At 37.7% G+C, this 15,160-nt stretch overlaps 1 protein-coding gene across 13 annotated transcripts in view; it reads left to right on the top strand.

Annotated features, from left to right (window-relative positions):
- The window catches only part of CDC42BPB (CDC42 binding protein kinase beta), a 90,832-nt gene that overhangs the window by 60,635 nt on the left and 15,037 nt on the right, over positions 1–15,160 (top strand). For 5 of the 13 annotated variants that reach the window (XR_004498054.1, XM_015630910.3, XM_015630915.2 and 2 more), the window contains exons 14-28: positions 934–1,044; positions 1,494–1,738; positions 1,924–2,029; positions 2,529–2,653; positions 3,413–3,518; positions 5,133–5,281; positions 5,917–6,011; positions 6,099–6,178; positions 7,625–7,675; positions 8,759–8,848; positions 9,270–9,359; positions 9,746–9,851; positions 12,208–12,344; positions 12,926–13,065; positions 14,619–14,700. Coding sequence is in view for 12 of the 13 variants with exons in the window: in XM_015630910.3 (XP_015486396.1) it covers positions 934–1,044; positions 1,494–1,738; positions 1,924–2,029; positions 2,529–2,653; positions 3,413–3,518; positions 5,133–5,281; positions 5,917–6,011; positions 6,099–6,178; positions 7,625–7,675; positions 8,759–8,848; positions 9,270–9,359; positions 9,746–9,851; positions 12,208–12,344; positions 12,926–13,065; positions 14,619–14,700 (1,713 nt within the window). In the remaining variant the exon portion in view is untranslated. The remainder of the gene's footprint in view (positions 1–933; positions 1,045–1,493; positions 1,739–1,923; positions 2,030–2,528; positions 2,654–3,412; positions 3,519–5,132; positions 5,282–5,916; positions 6,012–6,098; positions 6,179–7,624; positions 7,676–8,758; positions 8,849–9,269; positions 9,360–9,745; positions 9,852–12,207; positions 12,345–12,925; positions 13,066–14,618; positions 14,701–15,160) is intronic. The other 8 variants (XM_015630921.2, XM_015630920.2, XM_015630917.2 and 5 more) reach the window with 5 other exon arrangements.

The following is a 15,160-nucleotide window of genomic DNA, read 5'->3' as shown; positions in this document are numbered from 1 at the left end:
CTATGAAAATGTAGTGGATAATGAAGTTTCTAAGGCTTTTATCCATGAACAAGACATGATAGTTGACTGGGAATTGATGAATTGCTGTGGCATCTCATCTCTAGAGTAGAGTGCAGCAGGCTTTCAAGTGTTGTTGCTAATGCAGTTAAATACTTTCATGCAGAGCTTTAAAAATCTCCTGTCTTTGTTCTTAAAAATTTCTCTCTACTCCCTTTCATAACAGTTGTATCAATCTTCTATTCAGAACACGATGTAGAAGTTCATTATCTTGTCTCACAGTTCTAGCTACAATCCTTTTAAAAACAACTTTGCTTGTTTAATTTGAACACAGAAAAACAAATCTTACTCTTCCTGTCAGGGTTTGAAACTATGCTGCTATTGCTTGAATTCCAGCAGTTGCCTTAGCTGCCACTAAATCTAAATTGTCTTTCTGATAAGCTTTCTGAAGTCAATAAATAGATGATCAAGCTTATTTTGTTCCATAATTGCAGAGTAAAAATATTCATGTTCACATTTAAAGCATTTTGCAGTAATTTGGTTCAAAGGTTGATATTTTTAAGCTGCCTTACTTAGATACTGAGGCATGGAGCTGACCTGTAAATGTGGGAGACATTCTTCTTTCTCAGCTGCAGTGTCTTCCTCATGCCATTTCCTTCTCTTTGCTGCAATAGAGGATGTGCAGTTGTCCCTGAATGGTATTGATGTAGTTCACATCAGTACAATCATAAAATAATAGTTCTGTGCCTGTGACAGATGGATGCCTGAATCATTGAAGGCAAAACAATTATCATGACGTTCTGAAATGGTTGTTATACTTGTGTAACTTAAAATAGAAATAAGTAAAACTTGCTGCTAGGCCGTATGGAGGAAAGGAAATTAATGATACAGATAGTGTTATCTTGTGTTGAAATGACCTAAAATGACTCATTGCAGTTGGAAGCCCAACTTGAAGAAGTCGTAGCAGAAGCATCAAAAGAACGCAAGCTCCGTGAGCACAGCGAGGTTTTCTCCAAACAACTGGAAAACGAACTGGAAGCTCTAAAGGTTACATGGTTTTTGACAAATATTTACTCATGGCCCAGAAGCTGCAATAGTTTGGCTTGCTCAGCTGTTGATACCAGTGGGAGACTTAAAAACTACAGCATTACTAGAAACCTGACTTAATCTGTCCAGATTTATTTGCCTATTTTGCTTGAAAGCCTTTAATTTCTGGATACTAATGTCTTGAAAATATTCAGTTTATATAAATTCTAAGCAGCTACTAAACCAATGTGATCCAAATCTGTTACCTCTGCAAGCTGTTTCAGCCCCTTATTCAGGTCATGTAAGCAGAGCAGTCACAATGCTGGCAGACTGACACCTTTTAAATCACTTGCTGCCCAAATAAAAATTTTTCCAAAGTGCCACCAATTGAACAACTCTGACTTTTAAGAATATTCTCAAAATAAAAAGATCATAGCTTCTCCCTGATGGTTTCTCCTCTTGTTCTGCAGTTGAAGCAGGGAGGCCGGGTAGCTGGTGCCACACTGGAACATCAGCAGGAACTTTCCAAAGTTAAGTCTGAGCTGGAAAAGAAAATCTTATTTTATGAAGAGGAGTTGGTCCGACGAGAAGCATCACATGTATTGGAAGTAAAAAATGTAAAAAAGGAAGTACATGATTCAGAGAGCCATCAGCTTGCACTCCAGAAAGAGATCATGATATTAAAGGATAAATTAGAGAAAACAAAGCGAGAGAGGTAAATTTTTGGGCATGCTTCCCTCACTATGGATTTCTTTTTGTTGTGTCTATGTATTGCATTGCATGGGTGCCTGTGCAGGCTGGTATTTCACCCTGACTCTCTTTATTCCATTTTTAAAGTCCAGTCTACAGGTTCAGCAGTGTGACAGTATAAGTGTTTCTATTTCTTGCCCTTCTCTTTAGGCACAGTGAAATGGAGGAAGCAGTAGGAACAATGAAGGAGAAATATGAGCGTGAAAGATCTATGCTCTTGGAAGATAACAAAAAACTAACAACAGAAAATGAGAGGGTAATTATTTCAGGAAACACAAATTCTTTCTTCATTAGTCTCTGATGTTGAAGTAGTGTACTCACTGATCAGAATAGGATCTGTGAATGTTCAGGCACTATCTGAATTTTAAAAATGACATTTTTGCCATATAAACACTAGAGATTTGGCAACATAGTACCTTTAGCATCTCGGTACTCTGGTCTTTGGGGGATTGATTCCCACAATTAAGAGGACACCACCCTTTGATTCTTCATGAAGGCTGCAAAGACGGAACATTGACACACACTGTCTGCCTTCCTGGTGGTTTACAGTTAAACATTTTTCCTCTCTGACCTCTACAATTTTTGGTTTTCCTTTGTTTTAGATTACTTTGTGTGAACTGATAGTTCTGTAAAAAGAAGCCCATCCAGATAGCCCAGGGTGGTCTTGTTGGTTCAGATTCTAAACGTGTGTAGGCACATATATAAAAAGTCTGAAACTGACCTAAGTCACAAGTGAAACTAATCTCTTGTTTCAGCTCTGCTCCTTCGTGGACAAACTAACAGCACAGAACAGACAGCTGGAAGATGAGCTCCAAGATCTAGCAGCAAAGAAAGAGTCTGTTGCTCACTGGGAAGCTCAGATTGCAGAAATCATTCAATGGTATGTGTTGGTTAGAGATCCAGATATGGCCACTTTCAACTTCGAAACACTGATTGGCATTATTTTTTTTTTTTTTTTTTTTTTTTTTTTTACACATAGCTAGGCCTTGTCTGTGTCTGAGATCAGCAAAAGCATGGTACTTCTGAGTGTTGATTTTGTTAAAATTGCCAGATGCCACTGAAACAAGTACAAAGCAGAGTCCTGGTGTCAGCTTTCTTCAGTCTCTAAAGTGATTGTTAAGTCATCCAATTTGAAATATTTTGATAAATTCATTCAGGAGGTTGGTCATGAATTAAAAGATCAACCTTAACATATAGAAACTCACTAGGTGATACTAGACAAGAACTTAGTATTTCCACCCTTCTCCCCTATATAATTCACTGTTTTAGCAAGCTGTGTGCAAGAATTTCAGTGTGCAAAACAAAAAGGACTGGAAGGTAGCCCTTATAAAAACAGAGCAAGTAATATGCAGATTATTTTCATATAACAGTGAATTTCTGCAGAACTCTTGCTAATGGCAAAAGGGAAGTTTCAGTTTCCCTGGAAACTGCCACAATCAAGAAAATAAGATAAAAGAAAAATCTCAAGTAGGCAATCTGAGATGTATTCAGTTTTCTGTTGCTGGGAGAGTTTTCCCTGCTCTTTTCATTCCTGTTATGTCCCTAAACCCAGTACAGAAACTGATAATTTGGTGGTACAGTATTTGGTGCTGTGAGCCATGAAACTGCTAAGTTATGGGTTTTTGTAATTGCACAACAGGGTAAGTGATGAGAAGGATGCTCGTGGCTATCTCCAGGCATTAGCTTCCAAGATGACAGAAGAACTAGAATCATTGAGAAGTTCCAGTCTGGGGTCACGAACACTGGTAAGGAAATAGGAAACATTCAAGATATTCTGGGCATGTCTGAGAAGCTACAGTTTTGTAGCTAAAAAGAATCAATCTTCTGCTCTGCTTTGTAGTACTTCATAAGCTACTGCTTACAAATTCAAATAGGTAATCTGATCAGAATTTGATAATTACAGGGGGCAGTTGTTTCATACCAATATCTGCCATCACAGATATTGAACACTACAGAGGAGAGAAGAAACAATAACTTAAACAATCAAAGAGGAGTACAGAAAGATACCTAACTATGTATATGCAATTGAATAATTGCAGTGAGACAACAAAGGAAGTTTTATTCTGTGAAAAAATGCTATCTAGCTTATACCAGTACAAAGTAAGGACACACAGAACATGTGGTCTTGTTTACATGCAGAACAATGAGACCTTTGTACCACAGTTTTCCCATACAGTAGTAACATGAATTCCCCAAAATTTAATAGGAGAGCTCTCATAAAGAAATACATTTTCAAAGAGAAAAACACCTGCATAAGGAAAGGAAGAGCCATTTGCAGCTTGGCTCAGGAGCCCACATCCCTACTACTGCCAATCAGCAGTCTGCCGTGATCTGTCTGCTGCTGGTTTATGCACATGAGAAGTTGCTCACCCCTTCCAAACCTATGAATACGAGAGAATAAGAGAAAGTTTTATTTCTGTGAGTTGACATTCATCTGCATCATCAGGAGACAATTACAATATTGAGAGGTTTAACGGGAAGAAAGATTGGATCAAATGCAGTTTGCATTTTTCTCTTAGCTACTGCTAGAATAAAGAACCCTGCCTGTTCTTTATATTATAACTGGTTTTGTAACTTCTACAGAACCTGCTCTAAGGCAGTTACTTCTTAACATAAAAAGTGCTTCTCAATTTTCATGACTTTTTTTTGCAAGTTCATCTATGACTAGAGAGGCATTCATTAGGGAATATCAGAAATGTAGTCCACACGGAAAAATGCCTGGAAAAGCTCAGAATATTAGCTTTTAGGGAGGAATATTAGCTACTAGGGAGGAATTGCATGGTTTATGCTGAAGTACAGCATATGTTACATGTATGTAGCATGTTATATGTATAATAGCATCTATGGTATATGCTGCTTACCAAGCATAAGACTTAGGCAAGTGTTCCAGGTATCTTGGGCATCTCAAGACCCAGATTCTTTCTTCCTTTTTTAATTCTCATGGTTTTGCTACACTTGGTATGTTTTATGTTAGTATGTTTCAATTAAATGTTGACATTTATCTCATCTTTGAAAGTCCATTATATCACTGTGCAGGCTTTACACTCAGTTCTAGACTGGATAGTGAAAACTAATAATTTCCAGTGGGTTCTGTCTGTTTGACTTCCATGCTCAGTGATCCAGCATTTTGGTTTCCAGCATATTGTGTTAATGGTGTAACCAATATTAAAATTGCTCATTACTTCATTTTCGTGTCATGAAGACTGACTATTGACTACTTTTCATGCAGCAGGTATGCTGTTCATAGCTGATTAAAAGAGCATTCTCTGAACCAGTGTGAAAGCTAATTTATGTCTTTGGACAAGAACAGAAATATCCTTAGACAGTTGATAGTAATATCCAGTAACTTACTGCAACAGGATCCTCTTTGGAAAGTGCGGCGCAGTCAGAAGTTGGATATGTCAGCAAGGCTGGAATTACAGTCGGCCCTTGATGCAGAAATTCGTGCCAAACAGCTAGTTCAGGAAGAGCTACGGAAAGTTAAAGATGCAAACATATCTTTTGAAAGGTAATGAGGGTTTTGGTTCTGTTGGGGGATTAGTGTGCTGATCTAAACTGCTGATTAGAATAGCAGCAACTTCCTTAAAATGGCCTCTTGTGCCTGGGATATTGGACTCTGGGAGAGAGAATCCATTCTGCACACTACACATTTATTATACAGTCAAATGAGAACTGTTAAAATTTCTTCAAGTAAACACTTCACTGCTATACTAAGTGACAAATCTCGGGCATCTGAGAAAAACTAAGTGTAAGAGCAAATTCAAAGCAAATTCACTAACTTTTCTTAAAGTAACTGGAGAGTTAGACAGGTTCTTGGGAATTAAAAGTCAAAGTTCTATTAGAATAATTTTGTTTAGCAGATACCTGCAGTGATACCAGAAGTCTTAAGTACAATGTTAAATATCTAGTCAAGTAATGAGGTGTCTGTTCAGGGGAAAAGTAATTATCCTTAAAAGAAATCACTTAAAAAACCCCAATGCCCCTCAGAAAAACCCAAAATTACACCCAAAAAACCCCAAACAAACAAACAAACAAGACTTTTTCCGAAAATCTGAGATGTAGCACCAGAAATTAACCTTGTGTACTGGCATTCCTGCCTTTGAGACATTTCAGATTACATTTCAATCATATTTTTTACTTTAGTAAATTAAAGGAATCAGAAGCAAAAAATAGAGAACTGTTGGAAGAGATGGAAGGTTTGAAGAAAAAAATGGAAGAAAAATACAGAACAGATTCAGGTAATTAAATTTACTGTGTTCTAGCAGAGTTCCAAAGCAACCTGTGATGTTACCTTTTAGCTAAGCCTGTTCTGCTTTTGGTTTTAGGTCTCAAACTTCCAGACTTTCAAGATTCCATTTTTGACTATTTCAACACCTCTCCTCTTGCACGTGATTTGACTTTCAGAGTGAGTTATTACATAAAATAACTACAAAAATGAGATAACTGAATTATATTTTTATTATGTAAAAGTAACTCTTAGGCACTGTATGGCAGATTGATATCTTGCATATTAGCCAAATCAGCGTGGCACAGAATTGGATGCCCAGTAGATGTCAGATTGCTTGGCATTTTGTAGAGAAGCTCACACCTCTGGGAAATATTCTCAGAAGTTCAGTTTAATTATTTCTCATTCTAGCTTCTTTGTTTAGATTAATCTCAAACATTTGCTAAATTAAACATATTCAGGGTTTTTTGAAAATACTGGCACACCCTGTTACAAATAAGGAATTAAATGCTTTGCAGTTGGAAGATGCTGGTTTTTACAAGGAAAAGTGTTCACACAGTTCAAAGAGTGCTTAAACAGATATGTAGAATTGTTGGCTCCAGATCTTAATGGAGTGGTTAGAGGAAAAGAAGCTGGGAAGAGAATCAGAAGACCCACAGATGTTGGTATAAGTTTATCATGACACACCCTGTGATCCTTAGAAAACGAATCATACAAATCACAGCTCCAAGTAGGCGTTTCACTTTAAATGATTTGTGCATTCCCTGAGGAAGCAGCTGTTAAATGCAACATTGAATCACATTTCCTTACTTCCTGAACTCTTGATCTTGAAGATTTTTCTGGGTTTTTTTTTAAACTTTATTTTGCAAAGCGTAGATAGTCTTGTTTTTTTAGGATAAAACCACAAACTTGGAGTGAAACAAATGATCTGTTTATGAAGTGGAGTTCAAGGGGCTCAGGTCAAAACCTCATCAATCTGGTTAGATTTTTCTATCCGAGATGTTACTCTCTCTTTCTTTTTTTTCTATTGTTTTTTCAGTTGTCACTGTTGCTAAAAACAAAAAGCCTATGGACATACTGTGATATTTTCATACAGTTTGTGTATTTGCTGTTCCCAGTCACAAAATGTCTGTGCTGCCTTTCTGTTGAAGCAGCAAGATGTGCTTTATGGGTGACCAGGATGGGAGAGAGAGATGCATAATATATGCTACTTTTTCAATACTAACTTTTATCTGCTGACCTTGATACTTTAAAACATTGCTTTTAAAAGTACCAGATAGATGTAAAAGAGTAACATGTAAAATATCAAGCCCATAAGTAAATAAGGTTCCATTCTATGGACCCTGAAATAAACACATATTCTCTATGGAAACACAGGTGGCATTTTCTGATGAATTACATTAAAATTGCTGATACTGTGCATAGTAACTTACATTACCTTTTTTTTTTCTTCACATGTACTTAAAAAGATATTTTGTATCATCTGCTTTGGGGTTAATTTAGTTTGAATGAGTGTCATTTGGCCATATAAAATACTTTATTTAGCTAGTCAACTAATACGCTATCTGAAGTTTTCCTGTGGGTGATAAGCAATCGTTTTTATCCCTCATATCTGTTACAACAAAGGATTCTGTTTCTTCTTCGTCTACATCTTCTCTGCTAGCCTTTTGGGAAGAAGTAAGTTTTTGTTAGTAGTTATGTGTCCTTATTATGTTGTGACCTGTCTTAGTAAGAATGGCCCTCTAAAACTAGATATTTTGCTTCCTTAATTTCTTTGTAACTTAATACACTAAACCTCTTTGAGGCTTACTGTTTTATAGTTTGATTAGCTATATAGCTAAAGCTGAATCACACAGTATTTTGAAGTTGTTCGTATTACATAATTGTGCAATTTGATCTTAAATGGCCCAGCCCTTCCAATCAATTTGCAATGAAACAAAAAAAACCAAGTATCTGAACAAATTTAGTGAGCTAACTGAACTTGAGACGTCTTGCTGTCTAAACTGGCTGGGAAGTGAGTGATTCATTACTTGTTGCCTTTAGTGCTAATTACATCATTGATGTGAAGTCTAATCTCATGTTTGTTAATCACAGTTTTCGTGATGTCCTGAGAGTACAGTAATACAGAATCTTACTTCCACACCCAGCTGCTTTAGCTCTGGAATTGTAGCATACTTCCCCCTTGTGCTGGCAATTAGTAGTTGCTAATTTAAGTGTGAAATTAATAGATGGCTTGTAATGGATGCTAGCTTTAAATGTTAGTGAAATATAAGACACTGTGATTAAGTAGACGTGATTCTTTTAATGGCAGAGGCAAATCATTCTTAAGCAACATTTTAAAGATTGAGTATTACTGCTTTAAGATTTTTTCTTGTGGTAGACTTGCTGGCTTCTGTGTGCTAGAAAAATCCTAGTGTAGCAAGCTACCATGAGAAATTAGCTATTTTAGGGATGATTGCCAGGCTACTCAAACATGATTCCATACCTGCAAGCAAGAGATTAGACACAGCCTTGCTGGGAGAATATAACTGTTAGAGCATTTATGCTGTCTACTATGAGATTTTGCATTTCAGTACTTCCAGTTTTTCCATCAGGTGTCAGGGTTTGTTTGGAGGAAAGATCTTTTTTCAGAATGGATGTTAAATGTATGTGTACTTCATATAGAATTCGGCACTGGGTCTTGTTTCCATTTTGTTGACACGAGGATGCTTCATCAGATATGTGGTATCTAATCTAACATGTTTGCTGTCACTTTTGCAGACCAGCTCTATTAGTGAGCAGGAAATGCAGGGTCCCAAGTCAGAAGTTTCACCATCTACTTCAGTTGTAACTGCAGAGCAACAACAAGAAGTAAGAGACCCGTTATTTTACCCTGAAGAGTAACTCACCCAAAAGTCTCTCTGTCTTGTTCACAATAAATACATACTGCAGCATTCATTATGAAGAAGCAGGATTGAATGCTGTGTATTTGCAATGTCTCAGTGTTAATTGCACCTGCTTTGAGGACAGTTGCAAATGAAACCTTTTTGTTGGCTTTGTGTATGTTGATGTACCTCATTTTCATGTTTTCTGTATTGCTGCTTATTTGTTAGTGTGCAGGCTTTCCTGTGAGTGCTTTAAAACACAATCTATTTCTATTAAATCAGAATGACAATGTATACAATGATTAAATTTCTGATAATTTTCAAAAAGGAAAAAAAAATCAGAACAACAAGCTTTGCCACCCCAATCTTGAAACAAATTCTTGAAGCCTTATTTTGCTCAATTACAGTTTCTTGTGATTCAGGAACCAATTCGGCTTCAGAGGATGCCTGCTGCTCCCTCCCCCACCATTCAGTCCATTTCTCTAGCTGTACCAAAGGTAGGGGGATGTGCTAACCTTATTCTAAAGAACAAAGGAAAAAAAATCATTTATAAATTAGTCCTCTGTGTTTTCTTGTCCTGTTTGGGTTTGTCATGTGTGTGTTTTTGTGTTTTTAATCAAATATTTCCACATGCATATCAGTGGGTTTTGTGTTGTTGGAAGGGATGACAAAACACGGTTGTAGTTTTGGGTTTGAGTGTCTTTTGGAGTTGGAAATAAAACTCTTACTGTTGTCTTGCAGCAACTGCTACAAGATGCATTTACATAAGAGAAGCCCAAACTTCATAATATACACACTGATATACTGGAGGGTGGTGGAGGGAGGTGCTTGCATTACTTAAATCCAGAAAATTAAGTTATTTTATCTTGACTGTATCTTTCAGCCTAAAGCTCACCAGCTCAATATCAAGTCGTTCACAAGCCCCACTCAATGTAGTCATTGCACCTCTCTCATGGTGGGATTAGTTCGACAAGGTTATGCCTGTGATGGTGAGTTGGTGAAACTTTTTGTGAATTTTCAGCAAGCTCCTAAAAAAAAACCCATCCCAATGTATTTTAAGACAACCATTTCTTTGGGGAGGGAATAAAAGAGAGGAGTGGCTGCCACTGGATGATTTTCCCTTCTGTTGCATCAGAGCATATTCCTGAAGTCTCTTTAGAAGAATGATGATGTATGATGAAGTATGGTTTCCTTGCATATTGTTAATTAATTCCACTAAAGTTAGTGCTGCTGGAGTGCAAAGGAAGGGGTAAGGAAGGCAGGACTGGTTTCTTTTGTTGTACTAGAGAAAAATGCAGAAATGATCAGGTGGCATGAATCTGATTATGTCTATTTTATTCTGGTCATAAACCCCATATGCTGGGAGGATGTTGGCTCAGTTATTTGGCCTGTAGCCTGTCTTGCTGTCCATTAGTTTTATTTAAAATGCTTTCTCTGATGCATATATCACTACTGAATTCCATGTTTGAGTATATGGAGGTATTTTCATTTGAAAACACTCACTGTATATTGATGAATATATGAACTCATTTAAATAGGCCACAAATTCATGTAGTATGCATACTACAGTATAAATAAGTTTATTTCTGTGCCCAGCTTAGTTCTTGCTAGTGGCAGCCTCTCCACTGACACCCTCAGTATCACATGAAGATTTCCTCATCTGCGCTTCAGGGCTTTTTTCCTGGCAGATCTTCTGGTGGCAGTTCTTCCCCAGGAGGACCTATCAGTCTGCCAGCACTTGCCCTGGAGCTGCCTTTTGTCTCCTGTTGCTGACAGTTCTGAACTCTTGTTTTGCATGTCTTCTTGCAAGCTTGAAACTGTCTTTTTCCTTTAGTGTAGCTATCAGCTTCACTCTTCTTTTGTCTTGTGTATTTTGATTAAGCTCTGCATCTTTAGTTTTCCATTTTGCCTAATCTACAGCAGTTCTTGATTGCTACAGAAAAAACTAAAATCACACTGATATAAAAATGGAGATGACTCCAATAGAGCAAAACTTTGCCAAATATTCCCCTCTCAATCACTTGCATTTCCCAGTTCCTCCTCTTTCTCATCCTGGAGACTATGGTAAAATACATCTACACTTAGAGAAGACTGGAACTGACTGTATCCTGTGGATTTTCCCTGTTCTGTAACTGGTGTACAGTCCCAAATAATCATGATGCCTCCTTAAAGAGGTGAATTCATTACCTGGTCCTGGGGAGCACCTACAGTACTTTGTGTGTATGACTTTTTGGTACCCCTGCCCTCCTGAGAGCAGACAGTAGCTCAAAGAACAAGCCAGGCAACCTGCTCTGGGCTGCCCCCCCCAGGTATCATCAGGAGGAGGTTTGTTGCCCTGTCGGTGGCTGTAACAGAAGCAGGCTGTTTCCAGGTTTTTTTGAATCCTTTGACACTTCATAATTAAAGAACAAGATGTACCTAGGATATCTGCCAGATTCCCACTTCTGAGAATATGGTTAGAAGGAAACACAGGACAAATCAGAATGTCATGCCCCTCTCTCCCTGCTTTCCCAAGCAGGTTTCTGCTGGTAGAAACAGGACAGCAAAATCTCTGTGGAAAGATTTGGCCCCTAAGCTGTGGGTCAGTTGCCTCGATACAAGACATTAACTCATTCCACAGTTCATGTGGTCTGTCTCATGTGAAGTGGCATGTATTATGAGTTCTTTCTGTGTACTGTTTCTGTGTGAAGTGCTCTGTAGACAAGACCTAGAGACCTCTGTCCCTTGCTGGTGCAGCACAAAGTGGTGCAAATGGTAAGAAAGTGTGCAATGCTAGTTTGCTCCTTATTTAAACTTACTTGAACTCTGGGCAATAGATACCTATGGCTTTTTCAGCATGCAGTATTTCAGTCCTTCTCCCTGGTTTCTACTTTATTTATGCTTTATTTATGTCATATCTTGTGTTTAATAATTTAACCCTTTCTGGTTTTTTCATCAGTTTAATTTTACTTTTTCTTGCAGTGTTCTTGTATATGTGGATCAAATTAAGCACCTATTAGCGCTACCCTATAATTTTTATTCCGCCTTTATTAATGCTATTTCTCTTCTGTGACTGAGTTAGTTGGTGCTTAACACCAGCAAGGCTGCCCAAATCATTTTCCTTGAAATGTGGACTGAGTTCCTGCCCTTTTTGAATGTAATAGGCTAAAAAGAGGAAATAAAAGCACTTTGGAGAGTCTCATACAATATCAAGGTGTGTTCACTCCTTCAGCGTAGCAAGCTATGCAATATTTGACTGCCAGTTTCAGTGTGATTAATTGATTTGCTGAGTGTAGACTATGTGAATCACCTGTTATGATTGACTCATACAGCTATTTCACTGTGAATTTTCTCTTTTGTACTTAGTGTGTTCATTTGCATGCCATGTTTCCTGCAAGGATAGTGCACCTCAGGTCTGCCCTATACCCCCTGAACAAGCCAAAAGGCCTCTTGGAGTAGATGTGCAAAGAGGAATAGGAACAGCCTATAAAGGTTATGTCAAGGTAACAGTCTTTTCTTCTTAGACAAGAAAAAATACATAATTTCACTTACAGCTCTACAGCTTGGAACCTCCAAGTATGTTTAAGCACATCTTCTAAATAGTGCTAAAGCCTTAAGGCTTTGTGTGCCACTCTGTAACTTACTTAACTTCCTTGCTTTAGATGTGGGAGAAACACTTTGTTTTACTACAAGAGCTGAAGGTCAGTAGATTAGTAGCTACAACGTTCATAAGCAGCAAGGGGAGAAAAAAAAGAATGGTTTAAGAAAGAATTTCTGTTATTTTTGATGTAAGCATAATATAAAAGGTAAACTGTCCTACCATTTTGGCATTGGCGAAATATCTAAGCCTAATATCTTTATACAAGTCTTAATATATTTTTTTAAGTTGTAACAAGGAATGATTGAACTTAAAAGAGGAAAAATGATTGCTTGATTACATGGTAATTTTTCATCCTATTTTGAAGGACCAGTAGGATGTGCTCTAATTCTGTTGGTCTAAGTGTAAGCATTTTCTAAATGTCCTGTTTTCTGTGTCTTCTATATGTAGCTTACACATAATAAGCAATCAGTTATTTACCTGCAGGTCCCAAAGCCTACAGGAGTTAAGAAAGGATGGCAGAGGGCTTATGCAGTTGTCTGTGACTGTAAACTGTTCTTATATGATGTGCCTGAAGGAAAATCCACCCAGCCTGGAGTTGTGGCAAGTCAAGTCTTGGATCTCAGGTTTGTATTGTTACAGCAGAGTAGAAGTCCTCTCTACTTTTTTCTTAACAGGAGTGTTTATTCCTAGTACACAAGAAATTATATTTTGAGAGCTCTGGCCACACAAAATTTGTATATTCTGTACATAAACTGAGTTTTAGGCTGATAGAGTTGGCTCAACAAGAAATTACTTAATTAACTTTACAGTCACTCACACTGCAATCACCAGTATTTACAGTACTAGCATGCTTCTTCCTGGAATTCCATATGCACCTGTAAAAAGCAAGTGTATATTGGTAGACTGCTTTTCCCATGTACTCAGACCTCCACACTGAGTCACAGATCATCCCATAGCCAATAAGTTCAGGAATGTTAAAAAAATTGAAGAAGTCTGCAGAAAAGCACCAACTAATTTATGCTGAAAGTGGCTCTGACCCTGCCTTTTAACAGGAATTACTATTTCATGGGGAACCATCTGAACCAGTGAACACTGTCTACCAAATATCTGAGACATAGGTTGATCAGAGTAACCAAGGAAGTTTTTTTTATTTCAATTTATGGAAATATGAAGAAAGTGTAATACCTTTGAACGTTACAGCACCTTAGTACCTGTGTTGAATACAAAGTTTGCATTCACAAGCAGCCTGATTTATATTTTTTCTAGACAGCAGTACTGTGGGGTTGCACCAGTACTGCTGTGCTGTTCTCACACTCGCTGGGAACTGTCAGTGTCAGCTCCCTGACATGCTGGCAGCAGGAGCAGGAACGTGAAAGTGTTGCAAATAGCAGCATTCACATCAGTGTATCGCTTGAAGCAGCTCAGCCAGATACCATATACCAACTGTCCCATGCTTTCTCTGCTTTTTGTAGCTGTCCCTTTGAGGCTGTCATGTGAGGATTCTTAGATCTTTTTAATAGATGTTAACCACCACAACTATGAATTCTAGCATGGGCAAGTTTCAGACATTAGTGTCATCTTCGCACTAAAATTGGCAGTAATAATGATCAACTTGGTCAAATTCAGTTTAAAAAAGGCTAGTGTAGACAAGCCCTCTGGGGTGGAGCACTCTGAAATGCAAAAGTTGTTCTGATGTCTGTTTATTTTACTGTAATAGAGAATTAAATCTAGCTGTTTTGAAAATCCTTATTTGAAACCCACAAACTATAATTATGTTGCCAAGAGCTTTTTATGTGATTTTTCTTTTTTTCCAAAGGCCCCTCTCTTGCTACACATTGAGGTATGAATTATTCATTTCTAATGTGTCTGCTGGGCTGGAAGAGCAATATTCTTGCTTCTAATTGTAGAATAGGTGTGGTTGGGACACCAAAACTACACAAAGCCACCCCGCTTAACTTCAGGTGGACTGAGATACACGTACCAGATGCTGTAGAGACATAACTGAGGCTTGTGAATTGTTTGGGTCAAGGATGGTTAGAGCATAACAAAGCAGTTGTGACCTCTGTGCGGTGTTAGGAGATTGCAGCCTATTGAAACAGTGGTGATACCAATTAGATTTTGCTGAGTAATCCTCATGTCTGTTGTGTGTGATGATCTTGTTCTCTTTTCTCACTAGAGATGAAGATTTTTGTGTGAGCTCTGTCCTAGCATCAGATGTAATACATGCAACTCGGAAAGACATCCCTTGTATATTCCGGGTATGGCTACCAACTGACTCTTAGAGAAAATACCAGATACATACCAGTGTTTTGTTTTGATAATGGCATATGCTGTCCATATCTGATGTTGATATTATAGAAGTGTAAGAATGTATAAGGGCTGTGCTGACATATGTAGACGAACAATATGGTGTTCCACTTATAGGTAAACTGTAAAGAACAGAGTTCTCCTTATTTAGCTACTTCCTTGTATATGAAATTTGGTGCTTTTTTTATTTTCCTGATTATAATTCAGTATATTTTCTCCCTTCTTACATTGGTATTACCAGATTCTGTTTTTTCTTGCTTTGCTTTGGACTCTTGCTTTAGGAACCAATGCTGTAACAGAATATTCTGAAACTGATCTAGTTTCCTTAATTTCATGTTTAAGTATAGTAGGAAAAAAAAAGATAAAATAATGAGCTGAGCTATAATATCCCCTTTTAGTGTATGTTCCATC

This window comes from Parus major, chromosome 5 (assembly GCF_001522545.3).
Source record: "Parus major isolate Abel chromosome 5, Parus_major1.1, whole genome shotgun sequence".
Lineage (NCBI taxonomy): Eukaryota > Metazoa > Chordata > Aves > Passeriformes > Paridae > Parus > Parus major.
The sequence above is the reverse complement of the archived record's forward strand: the minus strand, read 5'-3'. Positions and strand labels throughout refer to the sequence as shown.